General features: G+C 44.2%; 1 protein-coding gene across 1 annotated transcript in view; it reads left to right on the top strand.

The window, feature by feature from the left end:
- The window catches only part of LOC149317939 (IgGFc-binding protein-like), an 86,250-nt gene that overhangs the window by 5,957 nt on the left and 59,317 nt on the right, over nucleotides 1-20,976 (top strand). Inside the window, exons 6-16 of the mRNA XM_089513260.1 lie at nucleotides 450-524; nucleotides 3,800-4,044; nucleotides 4,199-4,482; nucleotides 4,761-4,837; nucleotides 5,405-6,006; nucleotides 7,212-7,788; nucleotides 8,788-8,987; nucleotides 9,099-9,479; nucleotides 10,660-10,946; nucleotides 12,175-12,446; nucleotides 20,658-20,711. Of these exons, the coding sequence (XP_089369386.1) occupies nucleotides 450-524; nucleotides 3,800-4,044; nucleotides 4,199-4,482; nucleotides 4,761-4,837; nucleotides 5,405-6,006; nucleotides 7,212-7,788; nucleotides 8,788-8,987; nucleotides 9,099-9,479; nucleotides 10,660-10,946; nucleotides 12,175-12,446; nucleotides 20,658-20,711 (3,054 nt within the window). The remainder of the gene's footprint in view (nucleotides 1-449; nucleotides 525-3,799; nucleotides 4,045-4,198; nucleotides 4,483-4,760; nucleotides 4,838-5,404; nucleotides 6,007-7,211; nucleotides 7,789-8,787; nucleotides 8,988-9,098; nucleotides 9,480-10,659; nucleotides 10,947-12,174; nucleotides 12,447-20,657; nucleotides 20,712-20,976) is intronic.

Below are 20,976 nucleotides of genomic sequence, written 5' to 3' on the forward strand. Positions count from 1 at the left end.
ATCCTAGTTCCCCTATCTCCCTCCCATCCTAAAATACCATTAAAAAACAATTCCCAATAGAATGGTTAATAAAGAACTGCATAGGCCATTCTGCATTCTTGGATGGTGCAGAGCTCTTCAGCGGTGCCTTCCATGTCACTCTTAATTCCCTAGGAATGCAAAAACAGCCTTTGTGCATTATTCCCATTGCAAAGGGGGATAATAAGCAGATCCACATTGGCAGGGACACAACCAGTGGTTGCACAGTATCATTATTCAGAACAAGGCAATGTAGTGCAACAACATGTAACTGCATGGATGTAGATTCAGGCCTTATGGGGATGATACCGAATCCTGTCCTTCATGTGATAGTGGCTATTTTCTATTGGTTTATCCTCTGAATCCCCAGAGTAATATGGTATACTATAGAAGATTTAAATGAACTAATAAAGTGTAATTTTTCATTGTAGGATACCCAATCCCCACCACCACTGTGGGCACCACCCTGACCACCACCACAACCCGCCCAGTCCCACCAACTTTAGGTGAGTGTCCTAAAACGGCAGTCTTTCCAATGTGTCTGTGTTTCCAAGCCTGACACTTTTCCTGCATCCATTGCCTAAGCTTTTACTTGTTTTAATAAATTTTAATTGGTCTCAGGTGTTGCTAGTTGTAGGGAGAGGAATAGGTTCAGCTTGGTGAGCTCATGGGATCTCCAGTAGTTTTAGGGAGAGGGAAAAAATCTTCCTTCTTTTATTCTTGTCATATGCTCTGAAGGAATGGGACAGACACTGCTGTGGACCCCTGGGAATGCCTCATAGGCCGAGAGAGAAGTAGTAGAGGCTATTTTCCTTGGAGTTGGAGAAATTTAACACCCAGGACATGGCAAGTGGATGCTTCCCTGTTTGGGGTGTCTCTCCTCAGCTCAAGGTGCCAAAGGAGATAGGAGAATTCCAACAGGATTTTGCTGCATCCTGAAGGTTACAGCATGCCTTGGAGTGCCCTGTAGACCTAAATACACAGTGGGATAAAACTCGGAGAAGCTGTCCAGTTTAGAACATGGTCCATAAGTCCAAGAAGTCTGCAAGTTAGGCATGAATAGCAGTCCAAATTCAGCAGACAGCTGGGTTTCATGGAAATAGAAACAGCATTGTTCCAGTCTTGTGAATGGACCAGGGTAAACATTTAAATAGCTGAGCCATTCCACAAAAAAACCTTAAAAAAACATTCACAAGCATTTGGACTTCAACCAAAGTTTAAATATTGCAGAAGCTGCATGCTTCTCCAGATATACATCAGTTCAGAAGATGGAAATGAGTTGTAATCTTACAGCATTTCATGTGTCATAGCTGCAAATGTGAATCTGAGGAGCATGCATTAATATGGATTGTGGCCTCCTTATGTTATAATTATTAGTACGCTTTAAAGACCAAAGGTTATGTTTGCAATTTTTAAAAAAATAATCCTGTTATTTGCTTGGCTTATTATAGTTACCACACACCTTGCTGGTGCATACAAAGAAGATTACATAAAATCAAAGAAGGGACCATGGTATGATCTATTCCAGCCCTAGCTCCATAGTGATATCGTGTATCTCTGAGCCTTTCACAAAAGCATCCACAAGCATTTGGACTAAATCTTCTGCTCTTGAGGGGTCTCCTATTCCTGAGCAGTCTGATGTTTCTTAACCCTTAGAGATAGGCTTCATGAAGAGAAGGCTGTTCTGCCTGTTGCCTCCAGTGAACCTTCTGGCTGATCACTAGGCTCCCTTCCAAGACTCCTTGGTCAAGACTAGTTCCTTGGGGCTCCAGGAATCATGAGGACTGCTGAGGGCATGTCCTCATGACTCCTGGTGGTTCAGCCTCTTGTTGCCAGCTATTCTCCTGGCCCATATTTCTGGCCCAGGTGAATAGCTGGCAACCACAAGGTCTGTAACCTCATAAGCCTGGGGAATAGCTGTCAGATCTCTCAGTGCAAGAAAAAGAAACGAAACATATTTGAAAATGGCACAACTGCAAATAAACAATATGATATTATAAGTAGCCTAACCAGTTAATGAACTGTATTACACAAAATGTATAGCATTGATGGAATATTAACTTTATTAGGAATGGCAAAAAATAAATAAACCCAAGTTTGATTGCAAATTGGACAGTAGACAATACCCATTTAATTATCAAAGGCACTAGGCTAAAGATGCACACAAAATGCATTGCAGAAGTCAAGTTGAATTACAAAATTGTCAAGAAGTGGGGGAAAATATAGAACAATAACGAGAAGCTGGCAGTCAGTGAAAGACAAGATTTCAGGATAATCTCCTTTGACAGCTGTTCTCAGGAAAAGCCACCTTAGAAACAGTAAATATTGCCCTAGGTAAGGAAATACTGTTTTCCATCCAAATCATCACAACCAAACATACAAGTCCTGGACACTGGAACATTCACTCACCCTCTTTGCATCCACAAAACCCAGTTGTCTCCTACCACCACCCTCAACAATAGTTATTTAGTGGCAAGGGGCAGCCAAACAGTATTTAGCTGTTTCAATTCAAAGGCTTTCACGGCTGGCACCTGTAGTATCTTGTGCGCTTTTTTGGACTATGTGGCTGTGTTCTGGAAGAGTTTATTCCTGATGTTTCACCAGCATCTGTTTCTGGTATCTTCAAAGAAAGTTGGCATGGAGTGAGTGGTGTGTGTGTGTGTGTGTGTGTGTGTGTGTGTGTGTGTGTGTACTGTGTGACCCTTGGTTGAGAGGAAGTGATTTACATGTTAATCTCTATGTTGGTCTGTTGTTGAATGGCAAGGCCTCAAGGTGTCTATTTAATTAGTGATCCATTGGGCCCATACAGACAGGCCAAAATAAAGCTGCTTTGGGTCACTTTGGAGGTATGCAGTTTAAATGATGCATGTGTCCTAAGAGTCCAGAAGCCACACCAAAGCCACGCTCCCATCCATAGGACTGGAGCATGGCTTTGGTGTGACTACTGGACTCTTAGGACACATGCATCATTTAAACAGCATACCTCCAAAGTGACCCGAAGCAGCTTTATTTTGGACTGTCTGTATGGGGCCAAAGTCTGCTGGGAAAAACCCCTGAGGCTGGGTGGTTTTCATTTACACTTCCAAATCCAGCAAATGCTGTGCTCAGCGAAGGACAGGAGAGACCCTCTCAAGGCAACAGGAGTTTATTGCATACCATGCAGCTGTGGACAAGTCTACATAGGGACCAGTATTCAAACATGAATCAAGAAGCATGAGAGACACTGCAGACTGGATCAGCCAGAAAATCAGCAGTAGCAGCACATATTATAAACTATCCTGGGCATAAGATGCAATTTGAAAACACTTAAATTCTGGACCATGACAACAACTATCAGTTGTCACAATCACATGCAACTTTGTTATGTCACTTAGGACTAACCTGAGGCTGTTGTAATTTGGACATATAATGAGATGACCTGACTTATTAGAAAAGATCATAATGCTGGGGAAAGTTGGGAAAGGCAGACAGCAAAGAACAAGACCACACTACAGGGGAATTGACACCTTCAAAGAAGCCATCGCTTTCAGTTTCCAAGATGTACAACATCCAAATATATTGATAATGGGGGTTCCTGAAATTTTCCCATTTCTAGGATGGCTGTAAATGGAAGCTGACTGAATGGCAAATGCCACCAACAGAATTCTCACCAGAGTCTCTCACATGTTCCCTAGTTGTGGCAAATAGCACCATTCCATGGATGAAGGGATGTGCAGTGATGCTCATTGTTGATTCTTCCTTTCAAAGCTGTCTCATTTTGACCCTCTTCTTTTCCTTGCAGAGTCCTGTGTGGTGTCAGGCGACCCCCATTACTACACCTTCGACAAGCAAACCCACCACTTCATGGGCAACTGCACCTACACCCTCTCCCAGCTGTGTGACTCCAACATCTCCCTCCTGCCCTATTTCAATGTGGAAGCGACAAACGAACACAGATGGGGCAACACCCAGGTGTCCTATGTTAGAAGCGTGGATGTTGATGTCCACGGCATCCGAGTCACACTGGAGAAGGAGGGAACTGTGAAGGTATATGGCGGATGTGGAAGGGTGACCAATGTGCCTTGAGTGCATCCAAATAGTATCCCTCCTGCTGATGTGTCTTCTCGGGAGGGGTTCTACAGTAATATTTCCCTCTCCATCATCCTCAGCCTCCAATGTCCATGCCTGAATCTCTCTCTAGGTCAATGGAAAGGAAGCCGATGTCCCCTCCACACCGACACCCGGTGTGTACATCTGGCCCAGTGGCTTCTACACAGTGGTTTCAACAGACTTTGGGTTGAGAGTCAAGTTTGATGGAGACCATCAAGTGGAAGTGACTCTCCCAAGCGCCTACAAGGGCAAAGTGTGCGGCTTGTGTGGCAACTACAATGACAACCCCGCCGATGATTTCCTCAATCCCCGTGGAGAACAAGAGCCAGATTCCACCAGCCTGGGGAACAGCTGGCAGGTCTCCAACCTCACCAAGTAGGTCACTTGCATGATAGAGCTATGATCCCACCCCCAAATGCTGCCATGTACCAAATAAAAGTGTTGCTTTTGCTTTTCAGTTGTTCTTCAGGGCCCGATCCTGTCTGCTCAGAATCTGTGATGGAAGCAGCTCAGAGCAGCCGTTTCTGTGGACTCATTACAGATGCCACGGGGCCATTCAGGCATTGCCATGGCACTTTGGACCCAACAGGACATTTCACTAGCTGTGTTTATGATCAGTGTGCTCTGCCCCAGGATCCTGGATCCCTTTGCAGGAACCTGCAATCTTATGCAGATGCCTGCAAGTCCCACGGCATTCATGTCGAACTCTGGAGGAATGCCACCTTCTGCCGTGAGTTTGGGGACTGGCTGTGCAAACTGGGAGGGGGGGGGGGGGGGTTGGACAAAGAAACATCTATGCAGGTGGGATGAGCCAAAACATCATAGGGATGGTTTGGCTTTCATGCGATTGTTCACCTGAGATAAGGGCTCCCTGTCAGTGAATTCCAGGGATACGATTCAAAGTGTGACAAGGTTTCCTTAACAACAAAAATTTCCCTTTCCTTTTCCTTCACACTGGTATTTTCAGGAACGTGGTGGTGTGAGCTTAGATTCCTCAGGAAAGCATGCCTGTCTAAGGTTGAGGCTCAGTGCTCAACATTTATTGTATACAAATGTCCTAGACATCTCCTTGAATTACTGTAGACTAGCTGTCAGCCAGAGCATGTGACACTAGCGGGCTAGGTGGAAAAAAGAGCTTCTATCAGAACTGCAGAAACACTTTGATATAATGGGATGTAGCTGATAGGGTTTCATTTTGCATGTAACACCAAAGAATGTAGTGTCTGAGAGATCCATAAGAAGGGGGCAATGGGGAACTTTGGTCATCACTTATATAGCCCCCTCATGCTTTCTGCAGCCATCTCCTGCACACCCAACAGCCACTACGAGCCATGTGCCAATGCCTGTCCTGGTACCTGTGTGGATCCGACAGCTCCTGGCACCTGCAGCCTTCCATGTACAGAGGCCTGTGTCTGTGACAGTGGGTTCCTCCTGCACAGTGGCACCTGTGTGCCCAGCCATCAGTGTGGATGCTGGGAGAAGGGCAAGCACTACCCTGTGGGCACTGAGTTCTGGACGGACGATACCTGCTCTTCCAAATGTGTGTGCCCCAGGCGAGGAGGGCGGCTAGAGTGCCCCAGTGCACACTGCCCAAATGACTATTTCTGCGGAGTTCAAAATGGGGTGCCAGGCTGCTACCCTCACACCTATGGGGTCTGCCGAGTCCACAATGACCCCCATTACAACACCTTTGACAAAGTCACCCACCACTTCATGGGAAACTGTACCTACACCCTGGCCAGGCTATGTGCCAACACTACAGGACTGCCTTTCTTCAACATTGAAGCAAAGAATGAGCACCGTGGTGGGAACCCATCCGTCTCCTATGTCCAGAGGGTCCTGGTGGAGGTTGACGGGCAGCAGGTCGAAATAGTCAAGGGCCACCCAAGCCACGTGCTGGTAAGCATTGGTCATCTCTCCCCAAGAGGTTCTGGTTAGTGGTATGAATGATTGCACATATTTTTCCATGCTTAATTCATCTCAGATAATCAAAGGAAGTACCCCAAACTCTTCCCCATCATGTTCCTCACTTGACAGTGAAATTTCAAGTAATACTTCTTTCTCTAGGCTGCTGTTACCTTCTCCTCTCTAATGATTTCACAGTGACGAAGGTATTGTTGTGTAGTGGTTTGAATATTGGACTACAAATCTTGAGAGCAAGGTTTGAATCCCCATTTGGCCATGGAAACCTACTGAAGTGATCTTGGGCAAGTCACATTCTCTCACCTTCAGAAGAAAACAAAAGTAAAACCGCTCTGAACAAATCTTTCCAAGAAAACATCTGTGATAGGTTTGCTTTGGATTACATATGCACTCATGTATTAGTCTAGAAATTTAGGGGGGGGGGGGGAACTGACCCCCCAAAAACCTGAGTCGACTTATCCATGGGTCAATGTAAGTACTATACTTTAACTCTCCTTTTAAAAAAAAGAATCATCCCCTGGTGAAAGACAAGAGTATAATTTGTCCTGGAAGCACTGCCCCTGCTCTGTTCTCTCATCCATCCAGCCTTTAGTATGAGCACAAACAGTTATGCCTGCTGGAGTTTGGAATTGTTTTCCTCTGCTTCATTCTTTACATCAGTGGAACACACTCCCTCAGAGAGTGGTGGAGTCTCCCTCCTTGGAGGTCTTTAAGCAGAGACTGGATGACCATCTGTCTGGGATGTTTTGACTGTGATTTCCTGCATGGCAGGGAGTTGGAATGGATGGCCCTTGTGGTCTCTTCCAACTCTATGATTCTATGATTCTATGATCCTTTGTTACATGCCACTAAGTTTTACTCTCAATTTATCCACAGGTCATATCAAAATCTATCATTTTGGCCCCAAAATTTGCCCTTGATTTATACATGAGGTTGACTTATAGTCGAGTATATACAGTACCTTCTTGAAGGTACACAACAACAACAAGGTAGCAAATTACCACATCCATCCCACATCTTCAGTGATGCACATACATTCTTTGGGATTTTTCTTTTTGAGTTTTAAAATTTCTGTGTAAATTTACAGCGCTTTATAAATAAAGGTTAATAATAATAATAATAATGTCACCACCCCAGACGTCCCAGTGCCTGAGCTCTCTTCTTCTTCCTGTTTTCTATAGGTCAATAAAATATGGATGACTCTGCCTGTGCACAGACTGAATGGTTCCATCAGTGTGGAAAGGAATGGGAGATATGTGAGGCTGGAGACAGATTTTCATCTGTCTGTCTCCTATGACACCGACCACTCAGTAGAAATCCGGGTGCCCACCAGCTATTTCAACCAGACCTGTGGCATGTGTGGAAACTTTAATGACCGCAGGCAGGATGACCACATGATGCCCAACAGAGAGCAAGCCAGGAGTTCCACTGAACTGGGAAATAGCTGGCAGGTTCCAAATGCAGAATATGACCGCCCCTCTTGCGGTGCTCCAAATCCAAATGTCTCTCACTGCCCTCCAGAAGAAGAAGATCTCTACAGCTCAGGGGCCTTCTGTGGAATCCTAACTAGCAGCCAGGGGCCTTTTGCAGCCTGTTTGTCTGTGATCAACCCTGGGAGCTTCTTTGAGAGCTGTGTCTTTGACCTGTGTGCATTGGGTGGGAACCAGCAACTCCTCTGCAGTGCTCTGGAGGCGTATGCAGACACCTGCCAAAGAGCTGGCGTGGATTTCCCCAGCTGGAGAAATGCCACCTTCTGCCGTGAGTTGAAGCCCAGAATTACTCTCAAAGGGGAGGAGGTGCAATTGTTTTGCAGAGGTGAACCATAGATCCTTTCCAATGGCTGAACACCATGTTGTGTGTTTGGAAAATCATGGTATCCATTAACATGGAGAACAGGTATATAACCAAAAAATCTTCTGGCCAGTTTTGGGACAGGAACCTTTTCCTCTTAAGTAGGCAAATCAGGCCAAACTTCCAATTCAGGTCATTTCATTTTATTATTATTATTTTTTTTTCATTTTAAAGACAAGATCTCCTCATGTTTCCTGACCCACAGAAAGGGAAGAGGTGCTGTGATAGATGGGCCCATGAATTGCTATCCACCTTGAATTGCTGAGAGTGCACAGAGAACAAGAATGGTCACTTAGGGAGAGGCCCTTGGGTGAATGTCATGCTTTGCATGGTCAACCTCTGACATTTGGCCAATCTAACCTAGGACAGCTGTGTAGTGTGCCCAAAGCAGCTCCAGGGATGCAGAGTCTTCACTTATTTCATTTTACCATGCTGGGATAAATAACTTCAAAGGTTTTCTCCTAGCTGGAGGAGGTTACAAGAGTTCTTACACATTTTGTCAAAGTTTTCTTATCTCACACCTCCGGGTTTTACTTGAAAAAATCATTACCTCATTTTTTGTTTTTGTTTTTGCATAGAGCCTCCAATTTGGAAAGAGGGCTGGAAATTGGGCCCTAGCTGCAAGAGGATGGCAGGGTATAAACAGGAGGAGGGGAGGCATTAGCAGCATCACAAAATTCACTGTTTGCACAAAAACACAAGCTTTGTGCAATTTTTTTTTTTCAAAAAAAAGTCTTAAATTATGAAAAATCCTGCAGGGGTTGGTCATCCTCTATCAAGGAATGGCCAACCGCTGTGAGACTTTTTGCTGAGGAAGAGTAAATGTATGAGCATTCTTTACGTTTATTAGAAGAACCCAGCCAGTGCAGTCTCAGAGACACTGACTATCTGTACTTTATGTTGCAGCTCTCTCGTGCCCCTCCAACAGCCATTACAACCCTTGCACCAGCTCCTGTCCAGCCACCTGCTCCAGTCCATGGCCCTCAGGGAACTGCAGCAAGCCCTGCGTGGAGGGCTGTGAGTGCAACAAAGGCTTTGTTCTCAGTGGGGGGCGTTGCGTACTGATGGCAGACTGTGGCTGCCTCGTTGGAGAAAGATATTTTGAGGTTGGTTTCTAGGCCAAGTCTGGAATGGTTTGGGTTATCCTAGAGCCTGCTGCAACTTGCAATGGCCAATGTACATGGATCTAATGGCTCTTCTTTGCTCCTCTCCCACAGAAAGGAGAAACTTTCTGGCAACCGGACTGTGTTGGCCACTGCCGCTGTGCAGAAAATGGAAGCCTCATTTGTAGCTCAGAGACATGCCCAGAGGGTCAGATCTGCAAGGTGCAGGAGGGGGCCCTAGGATGCCACATGTCAGAAAAGGCCACCTGCCACATTTATGGGGACCCACACTACATCACCTTTGATGGGAGACTGTACCATTTCCAGGGGAGCTGCAATTACACAGCGGTCAAGGTTTGCACAAACTCCTCCGAGCAGTTCTCTGTGATGACTCGGAATGAACACCGAGGCAGCAAGACTTGGACAGCCCTCAACTCAGTGGTTGTTTCATTCCCAAACCTGCACATTGCCCTGAGGAAGAACAAAGAGGTTTATGTGAGTATGACACTCCACATGCAACTGTGAGGGATTTGGGCTGCGTCTCATGTGTATGTTTGTATATGTTTGCATGGGAAATACACAACACATGTTGCATACTTTGTTCTCCTAATATTCAGCTAGTAGAGCACTCAGTCCACAACTGACAATTTCTGGCAACCTAGCTTAAAATGTCACCAAATGGACACAACATTAATATTACCCTTAAGATCTAGCTGGTATATCAGAGGCAGTAGGAAAAACTGGGTCTTTACTGTGAACATCCAGCAAAAGTGATAGAAGGTAAAAGAGGATAGGCTGATGAAACTGCTTAGTCCCAACCAGACTAGACCCATTGATTCAATTGTGGAATGGTGAGTCAACCCATAGGCAAACCCCACTGATTCAGCATAGCCCCCATTGTGACATTAGAGAATTTAAGCCTATACACATTTAATAAAATTCTACAGAATTAAAAGGGACTGCAAAGATCCGTAGTACAACCTGCTGCCATGCAGGAATCTACTGCTCAAGTGACCATTCAACTTGTATTTTAAAAAAACTTCTCACAAAGGAGAATCTACCCTATTCCAAAATACTTTATTACACTGTCCAACACCTCTAACCATCAGGAAGATCTTCCTAAAGTTTAGATGGACTCTCTTTTCTTGTAAACACACCTGCAATGAGGACAACAGGACTCCTCCTGGAACCATGGGATCCCAGCACTGAAGAGTACCTCAAGGGCCTTCCACCCCAACTCCCTGCCATGCAGGAAAACACAACGAAAGAGATCCCAAGAGATGGACATCTAACCTTTGTGTTAAGACCTCCAAAGATGGAAAGTCCACCATCCTCTGAGGGAGTCCATTCCACTCTCAGAACACTCTTATGATGAGAAAGATCTTCCCAAAGTTTAATTGGAATTTCTTTCTTGTCACTTGCAATGAGGACGACAGGGCACCTGAAAGCAGTTCCATCTGGAACCACAAAACTGGAAGGGACCATAAGAGCCACCTGGTTCACCTCAGGTAGTTTATCCTGCTGACCAACAGTTCTTATCACCAGGACATTCATCCCAGTGTTTAGTGCAAATCCCAGAAAAAGTCATTTTTGATATTTTCCAGAAACCAGACCTTAAAAACTGGTATTGATTCTCCTTATTGACTGATGAATTGGTTTCTTTATTTTGCTTCAGGTGAATGGAACAAAAGTGGAAATTCCTGTAGATCTGCCCTTGGACATCAGAGTGGAAGAAAGGCCTCCTTATGTGGTCCTCAAGAGCTCCTTTGGCCTTTTGGCCAAATTTGATGGTGACCAGGAGCTACTTCTCCAGGTGGATGAGAGGCACAAGGGGCAACTGTGCGGACTGTGTGGCACCTACTCTGGCAGCCAGCTGGATGATTTTCAAAAGCCAGATGGAAACCTGGAATATGACCAAAATGTGTTTGGCAACAGCTGGCAAGTGCCAGATGATGACTGGATGTAAGTGCTGGGTTAGTTGACTCCTCCCAAGTGCTGTTGCTAAGGGCCAAGTGTCGCTTTCTGCCCAGAATCCTCTTGGTATCCTATGAAGGAGTAATGGAGGGGGGTTTACACTAGCATAAGTACTATTTCAGACATTGTGCAAAGAGGTATCCAGTTACCACCTTGGACAGCCTTTCTTCCAAGTCTGCATAACAGAAGTTGGATGGCACCCAGGTGCAGCTTCACCCCAACCTAAATGGCCACTCATTAGCTGAGGGGAGCATGGGGGTGCACAAGTAAATGTTGTTATTCAACTTTCATCTATCATCATCACTATTTTAATTCACTGCTTTTCAATGGAAAAGGAATGAATTGTATGCTTAATACTCACTGTACTGTGCCAACTGAGTCTGAACAATAGGAGAGATGGCAATAATCTTTACATGATCTTGTGTTGTGTCCTGGAAGGATTGCTTTATAATGCTGTTTGCATTTTCCTCAGAATTTTCATGGTGCAATATCTGAACTGGACACTTGGAAGCACCAAAGAGCATTTTCCTGTATTTTTCAGTGACACAGAAGTAAGGGTAGCAGTAATGTTGTAACTGAGATTGTATCTCCACTGCAGAAATAATGCAATTTGGCATTGCTTTAAGTGTGATGGTTCTGTCCTGTAGAATCTTGGGATTTGCAGTTTGGTGAGGCACCAGAGTTCTCTGACAGACCATGCTGAACACTTCACCAAACTACAAATCCCAGGATTCCACAGGTGGAGTCACAACAATTAAAGTGGTGTCAAACTGCTTTATTTCTGCTGTACGGCAATAGCCTGAGGAAGTGTCCAACACAAACATGTAACAATCTTTTGGTTGAGCAGGGTAATGACTAAAGTAACTAGTTCCTGTCTTCCAATAAGCATCTGGCTGATCCTTCTGGGAACCAAATACAGAATTCTGTATTGTGAGAACAGAGTGCTCAAACATCCTGCTTGGGTGTCCTCTGACAATGTTGTTGTGAGCAGCTCAAGGAGACATCATGAAAAGGTCTCTGTTCAAACAAGAAAGCAAAGTTATCCTCCAAACAAAAACAAAAGACCTCATGGCCACTTGCCACTTGGTTGTTTATTTGTCCAAAATATTGACCTAGGCTAGAGAATTCCATGTTTAATGTCTGAGTAACAGCAAGTTTCCCAAAGAACAGCTGAACAGCTGCAACATCATTATGTGAATTCCTTTCTGCCCTACAGGTGTGACTCCTCCACGGTAGTCCCTCCGCCTTGCGACCCCATGAAGGAAATTGCTTTTGAAAAGCTCTGCAATGTTCTTCTGGCCAGCAAGGGGCCTTTCGCTGCCTGCCACTGGAGCATCCCACCTCAGCTCTACTTTGAAACCTGTGTGTATGACCAGTGCGCCACTGAGGGAGACGCTAATCAGTTCTGCAAAAGTTTGGAAGCTTATGCCACAGCATGCGAACAAGCTGATGTGGCCCTTGGTGACTGGAGGAAGGATACTACTTGTGGTGAGTGCGGTATAGAAATGGAGAGTGTCTTGTGTCAAAGTAAATTGACACAATGAAAAGACAACAGCTTCCAATAGAAAGTTATGGAGGTTCTAGCAGGGTTGTGTGTGAAGCAGCCATGAGCTGCTGCTTTGCTCCTGTTCACTCCAGATGGTTGCTTTGGTAGAACTTCCCAGAGAATTCACCTCATAATATTCTGCATCATGGGTGGGCTTCTCCCAGAGCCCGGAGGGCCACAGCCAAGTTTGTCCAGAGCCCCAAAGAAATAGAGCCACACTGCCATGGCAGCCATTTTGGGTGACTGGAATTGGTACCAATCACTTCTGGTCAACTCTCAGCCTATTGACAGCAGCAGTGGAGGGGCAGGAGATTTGTTTGTTTGTTTCCTGCCTTCCTCCCAATAATGGGATTCAAGGAAGGCTATCAGTTGCCTGTTGGCTTATGGTGACCCCATGAATTTCATAGGGTTTTCTTAAACAGGGAATCCTCAGAGGTGGTTTTGCCAGTTCCTTCCTTTGAAACAGTCTACAGTATTTGGTTGGCAGCTCTCCATCAAAGTACTAAACCGATCTGACTCTACTTATCTTTCAAGATCAGATAGGATCTGGTGCTTTTAAGGCACTCAGTGAGCTACTGGGATAGAGCAAAGGACAACTATGAGTACAACTGTGGCTAATGACGCAACTGGAGTGGAGCCCAAAGGATGTTCAACTTTTGATGTGCACAGAGGTGAAAGGAAAGTCCAAAGTGTCCAACAAATATTAAAGGAACAGGGAATGTAAGAAGCATGAGTCAAAGGAGGCTAGACATAGGACTTTATCACATGGAGATGTTTCTGTGAAAGCCAAGATTAAAAAAGCATTTTCTCGGCAAAGTCCCGAGATTGAGGTGAACATTTTCAGATGATGTCACAATTACAGAGGTTTTATTCAGGGAATAACCAGGAAATAATCAGCAACAAATCATTCACGGGGAAATCTCAGAATGATTTGTTGCTGGTTATTCCCTGGTTGTTCACAGGATAAATCCTCTGTAATTGCGATGTGTCTGAAAATCTTCGCTGCGATTTTGGGACTTTGCCGGGAAAAAATGCCTTTTTAATCCCATCTTAAATTCTGGCAAACTCCCTATGTGATCAAATCCATTGTAGAACAAGGAATGGGGCATATACACATTGGGGAGAGCAAGCTAAAGTGGACAAGAATGGGACATTCTGAGCCAGATAATTACACAGTGATTAAAATTGTTGAAATCAGTGGGATTTCTTTCTGAATAAACACTCATCCTGCAGTGAAAGAGGGAAACAACTGCCTGAATGGGTGCCCTCCCTGCATCATAAACATATGGTCCTGCAGCTCTTATCTGGTGGGAAATGATTGCTTGAAGTTTTTATGGCTCAAGAACTCAAGGTTTCAAAGTCAGGAGATGAGGCTCAGAGTCACATAGTCAAGTGCAAGAGTTCAAAGGGTGGGGTTTTAAAGAGTTCACTTCTCCCAGAACTTTGTGTCGAGGGTACTTTGCACAAGCAAAAAGGAATCTATTGTCCTAGCCTCTTTGTTGATATCTTTGCTGATCAAGACAGCTTTGACTTATGGTGACCCTATGAATGAGAGACCTCATTAAAAACAGCACCACTCAGGTCTTGCAAACTCAGGGCAGCAGACATGGCATCCTTGATGGAGTCAATCCCCCTGTTGTGTGGTCTCCAAAATCCGGGGGGGGGGGGGGGGATGCAAAAGTGGGTTGATTTTCAGACGCGTTGAGGTTAATAGGCAATAACACGACATTAACCTAAATGGAAAGTCGACAAAGCCCACTTCTTTTTACTTTTGGGATTTTCTGAAAGTAAAAATGAGTAGGTTTTGTCTACTTTCCATTCAGGTTAATGTCACATTAATGCTCATTAACCCTTACGTCATGTGAAAATCAACCCGCTATTGCAAGTTTTGTCCACTTTGGGTTAACGACCGACATCGTCTGAAAATCTACCCACTTTTGTGGGTTTTTTCCAGTACAAATTCAGTTTCTGCATGGGATCCATCCCATGTGATAAGCTCTCTACTGCCTTCAGCTTTCCCTGGCATTATCTTTTTAGATATGTTAGATATCTTTTTAGATAAGAGAGGGGAGTATAATCTCTTATATGAAAAGTTGGTGGACTCTCCTTCATGACAGGTTTCTGAAAAAGGGTGTCTCAGGGCTGATTTTAACAGTGGACCCCTGCATTAGCAAGGGGCTGAACTAGTTGACATTTGGTACTAATTCCAACTCTCTGAGTCTTTTATTCTATGCTTCTGGGCCTGTTGCAACACTGCAGAATTAATGCAGTTTAACACTGCTTTCCCTGTCATGGCTCCATCCTGAGGAATCCAGAGTTTGTTGTGGCACCAGAGCTCTCTGACAGAGAAGGTAACATATCCCACAAAACTGCAAATTCCAAGATTCCATAGGATGGAGCAATGGCAGTTAAAGGGATGTCAACTGCTTTATTTCTGCAGTGCAGACACACCCATTAATAGCCAAACACACACATCTGCATGGATGCTTTAAACAAAACTGGAATAAATTTACAACCAGGCTACAGGGCCTATACGTTGCAAACAATATTTGAGACATGGCCTCCTTTTCATTCTTTTTCATGTGTTCAGTATCACATTTGCGGTCACCACAATTGAGACCATGACTGTAGGAAGGTTCACTGGGTGGTCCCTGAATGTGGAGGTGTTATATAGGATGGAGAAAATATTAACTGCATCTTTGTCTTCCCCTCTCTGTGTGTCAAAATTCTCTTTCTTCCACCAGCTGAGTCCAGCTCCACAGTTCTTCCTACAACCTCAACAGCAACTGGTAAGTAACTGAGACCTACATGGATTCAGAGGGAAGGGTTCAGCCATTAAGTCAGAAGCAGAGATCAAATTCATCCACTCATGCGCTAGGGTAGTATTGTATCTTAAGAGTGTCATAGTGGGGGGCAGGCTGAGGATAAGTAGAAGCCTATCTGTGGGATGTGTGAAAATTATATATATATATATAGGTGGGGGGAAGAGAAAGAAAAAAAAGGGGGGGGAGAGAAATTGGACCCTGTAATTTAAGAACAGACAGTTCTATAAAATGGCCCCTCTCAACTTTTGTTTCTCCTCACTGTCTTGCTGGTTCTTCAGCACATTTCTTTGGGAGCAAGTCCCACTGAAATAAATTGGGCCCACTTGCATTTTATGCTCTCCTTCCTCAGCTCCCAACATGACCCCCCTATATGTGACTGCCAAGGTTGTTTTGCAGTACCTTCAATGGAACCTTGGACTGTTCTTTGGGAGAGCAAAAACAAAGGGTATATTGATCTTCTTATGCCCAGAAATGGCAACTCACTTTTCAAATACAGGGCAGCCCGACCCCCATACTATTTAACATTTTAATAAGAAGCACCCTCCAACCCTTCACTTTTCAGCTCCAAAACATCTGGTCATTTAGGACTGGGGAAGGGGCAGTAGGCAGTCTATGTGGCTTGCATGGGCACCCTGTTCTACTTTCAGAAGTGACACCATGCCAGGCAGACATTTGCAGGGAGATGACCAGCTTGCAAAGACATGCTGGTGGCAGCTCCAAAGGATTCATCCCACTCCCTGTGCACATACCCTGTGCAGGGTAAGGGGGATGATTTGGTTCTAGGCATGTGGATGGCTGGATCAGCTGAACTGGATCCAATCCAGCTATCCAAATGGCCAAAAGAACCAGAGGCATCCTGAGGTTTCCTGGAAACCCCGGGGTGTTCCTCAGATTTGCTTACTTTGGAGCCAAGTTGAGTAAAGGGCCAAAACCCATGGATCCACCCAAAAAGTAGCCATACATCGTGAAGACTGCCAGCACCAGCTTCAAGGTGAGTGTAGTGGATTGGAAGAAGATGAGATGAAAAAGAAAAATATGGAGGATGTTTCTCTTGCAATAAAGTGTGGGAACTCTTGCTGGTTAACTGGGAGATCTTCTCCTAGGCTCCCCTAAGCAAGGAACGTTGGGATTTTGACAAATCACAAAATGTGGATTGATTAATTAATAACTGAAAAAGGCAAAGACTACATCAGCTCAAAATGCACCACTTTGGTTCATGCTACTGCTTCTGTTGTGTGCCTTCAAATCATTTCTGATTTAATGATGACCCTAAGGCAAACCTATCATGGGGTTTTCTTTGCAAGGTTTTTTCAGAGCGGGGTTGCCTTTGCTTTCTTCTGATGCTGAGGCTGCATCTGCACCACAGAATTAATGGAGTTTGACACTGGTTGTCAATATGGAATTCTGGGACTTGCAGTTTTGTGAGCTATTTAGCTTTTGGTCAGAGAGCTCTGGTGCCACAACAAACTACACAGGATTCCACAGGTCGAAGCCATGCCAGTTAACACAGTGTCAGACTCCATTAATTCTGCAGTGCGGCAGCAGTCTGAGAGTGTGTGACTTTGTTGACAGTCCTGTTCAATTTCCTATTTCTCCTAGCACCTACCACCACCATTCAAACTAAAACAACCACTCCGACTCATAAACCAGGTAGGTAGATTCATCTTCCACAGATTTTGCAGACTGCAGATGCTGTAGAGATCTCCATCCAGTTAAAAGGGCAGAGCAAGTGATGGGAAAGACTTCAGCCTGGGTCACTAGAGCTCTGATGCCAGTCAGAATAGATAAACCTGGACTAAGAGCCGAGACAGATGGCCCTGAAGGGGTGGCTTGCCGCTGCTGCTTTGAACGCCGGGTTGGGGCCATGACAACTTCACACCATGCCCCCAACCCAGCTTTTTGCCAGCACAAAAAAAAAGTGGCAAAATGCAGCTCCTTTTTGAGCCAGCAAAAAGCCAGCTTTTCCACTGCAGCTTTGTGGTGCTCCCGTGGCATGCAGCATATAAACACCATGCCACCAGACCTCCACAAAGTTGCCCACCATGTGGTTGGGTGGGTGGCGTAATGCCAGCTAGAAGCAGCATCAGAACATGCAGCATCTAAACTCTGCACTTTGACACCGCCCCCAAGCCGGTGCAAAGGAGCGGTCTGTTTCATCAGAAAGGCAGTCTATGAGGGTTCTCTGTGTCCCCATCCCTTCTCCTGCCTGAGTTGAATGAAACCACCTTTTATCTAAAGAACCCACTGCTACCACCCAATGGTTGATTCTTTCCACTTTAGCAATGCACTGGGATGTTGATGGGGATTCCACTGCCATTCCCCTTGCTGACCACAGGAAAGAACTGGGCCAAGCTAAGGCAGGTGAAAAGGAGCGCATGAAAGGCAGAGTAAAGAAAAGGCTTTATTTCAGTGGTGTCACTAGAAGGGTGTGGACTACATCAAGTGACAGTCCTAAGAAGGGGCGACACCACTACTCCTCCAACACCTGCAATTTGGCAGAAACCAACTGTGGCATTTGCCTGTATCTCTTTAACATGATGAAGAGATGGTGTGAGGGTGGGTGAGGCTCAATGGGAGGAGAAAAAAGAGGCCCCTGGTTTCTTAAAAAATATATCACTGAACATAATGGTAATAGTTGTGATATAAACAACTAGCACAGTTAAAACTATACCTTTAAATTACAACGCCTTGGCCACAAAATACATGTGTTTACATTTACATAGTTTCATGTAGTTAAAGTGAAAATTCTGTATAGTGGGCCCTATTATGCGGGGGATCCATTCCGGATCCCCCCCCCCATGTAAGGGAAAATCCGCGTATGCTTGCACCCCATAGGAAACAATGGGCTGCATGCACGCGGCGATGATGTGGCGTATGCGTGCAGGTGCATGCACCATTGTTTTTATTGTCATGAAGCTTCTACATAAGCAGGAAGCCACGTATAGTATGCCTGTGTTTGACACGAGCACACTATAAAATGTAGTGTTTTTAAAGAAAATTTTAAAAAAAATAAAATTTGAATTTTTTAGTTTTTTAAAAATTAAAAAAATATTTTACCAAACATTTTACCAAATTTTCAGTTAAACTACATGAAACAATGTATATGTAAACACATTTATTCTGTGGCGATGGTATTGTAATTTAAAGGTATAGTTTTAATTATGCTAGTTATTTATATCACAACCATTACCGTTATGTTCAGTGATATGTGGAAATTATGATTTATGAGTAAATTAGTACAAAAACATTACTAAGGATTCTGTATGGGTGTGATATGGGAGGAGATCAATGACAGGGTGGCACCATGAGTTACCACACCAGGTGACACCGATCCTAGTGATGCCACTGCTTTATTCTAAGTAAGGATAGTAGATATCTCTCTACATGTAGTAATAGAGGGTTGTGACCATTCAAAGAGAAATAGGGCAAACAGGAAAGGAAGAGGAATAGCATTACATGTCAGGAATGTTTTCACCTGTGAAGAGATCCAGGACTTACATCCTGGAAGCCAAGGGGAGAGCATCTGGATAAAAATGAAAGAGGAGGGAAACAACAGGGATGTTATGGTGGGAGTCTACTACAGACTCCCAAGTCAAACTGAGGAAATGGATTATGCCTTTCTAGAACAGATGACCACACACTCAGAAACGAGAGATATAGTAGTGATGGGTGACTTCAAATCCTTTTTTGGAGTTCTTTAAATAGAGGCTGGATGGCCATCTGTAAGGAGTGCTTTGATTGTGTGTTCTTGCATAGCAAGGGGTTAGACTGGATGGCCCTTGAGATCTCTCCCAACTCAATGATTCTATGATTCTACATGAAGAAACACCTTGATCTTCAGGCACAGACAGAAGTTGAACGTTACAAAATAAACCATTTCAGCCAAATCAAGAAAAGAATCAAAATATTGTAACTGATTAGCTGGTACATTCTCCTAGTCCTACTCACAAATCACATGGGATCTGTAATCCTTGATGTTCATGGGATAGATGAGAGTTTGGACTGCATTGTACAGCCTCCACCAGCCTTTCCAAACCAGAACTATTTGTTAGAAACCCTTCTTGTGGTGGTCAGAGAAAACCAGAGACCAAGAGAGACCAAAGCCCCGTGGTACTTTCAGACCTTTTGAAACCACTGCTCATTTCATTGGGCAACTGCTGTTTTGTCACTCTGTAACACTGAGCCTCATTACTGTATCAGCAACTGTATCTCCTTCCACAGTTAAGCCTTTGTTGTCTGGAGAGAAGGCTCTGATACTGAGAGGGCTGCTGATTATAAAACAAAAAATATTTCAGTCGGTCTGGGAACAACTGGAAATTGGAACCACGCTGTCTATGATTTCATCTTGTGACCTAGGAAAGAAAAGAGTAAACAGACATGTATTATCACACAGTCTTAAATGTTTGAGTATGCTATGTTAAGGGTTAGGCCATCCAGTGTTCTTTGAAAAAATAAGACATGATTAATCCACACAAAATGCAGCCAACACCTGACCATTCTATTGAACATCCTTCAGTACATCAGCTCAAAATGCACCCCCATCAATTTATCAATGTATTATTATTTTGTTCCTCCTAGTACGTACCACCACCATCGGGACTAAGACAACCACCCCAGGTACGTGGCTTCATCTCCCTCAGCTTGAGCAAATGGGGTGTGGATGTGATTGCCAAAGAGAAGAAGCAGAGAGAGTCTCTTAATACCGCATTCAGAGCTCAGAAAAATATTTATTGACTCGTTTATGTATGCTTTTATTTAAATGTTTCCATCCGACTCTCTAGATATCAAGGTGGGGTGCAATAAACCAATAGGCTCAGTTTTAAAACAATGTAAACAATAAGAGTGCATTTTATAAGGCTATAAACTTATTGAACAATTTGAAAAGTTAAAAGAAAACAGATTGAAACAGAAGACTTTAGAGCTATTTGGAACCATACGCACGTACAGATTTGAGTAAAGCCATTTAGGCCTCCAAGGCTTTTGTAAACAACCATGCTTTCACTTGGCAGCAAAATGACAGCAATCTAGGAGCCAATCGAGCCTCCAAGGGGAGGGCATTCTATAAATGTTTCCTATGTCATGATACCTGTTAGGTCTTGCAACTCTGTTGAAATGGTGAAATGTTAACCAAGTCAAGATGCATCCCATGGTTAACAGTCACCTTTCCTGACCTTCCTAGCAATTTTCTCAAAAATGGCTTTCACTGTCTAATTTTGACTAAGGTTTTGAGTGCACTGATTGCATGAGTTAATTAATAATCATAAGACAAATAATTTGTCATCCCTTGGTTAGTGTTCTTATTCAACCCACTTTTCTTGATCTTCCTAGCTCCTACAACCACCACCACCAAAACTAAGACAACCACCCCAATCCTTACACCAGGTATGTGGATCCATCCGCCACAGATTTTTCAAATGAGGATTGAGACGATGGACAGAAAAAAGGCAGAGAGAGAGAAAGAGAGATTGGTTTTATCAGAACCATGAGCTACTTGTCCTACTGGAGACTGGGCCTTTTGACGTGCTTGAGAAATGGAAGTGAAGAGGATATTTTCCACAAGACTCTAAAGCACCTACCTCTTACCTGCTGGGGCATATAGTTTAGATAAAGGTGGGTCTTTGCAGAAAGAGGAAAGAAAAGGTTGGAG

The sequence above is a fragment of the Sceloporus occidentalis genome, unplaced genomic scaffold, assembly GCF_023333645.1.
Source record: "Sceloporus occidentalis isolate IW3139 unplaced genomic scaffold, rSceOcc1.0.p SCAF_2, whole genome shotgun sequence".
Lineage (NCBI taxonomy): Eukaryota > Metazoa > Chordata > Lepidosauria > Squamata > Phrynosomatidae > Sceloporus > Sceloporus occidentalis.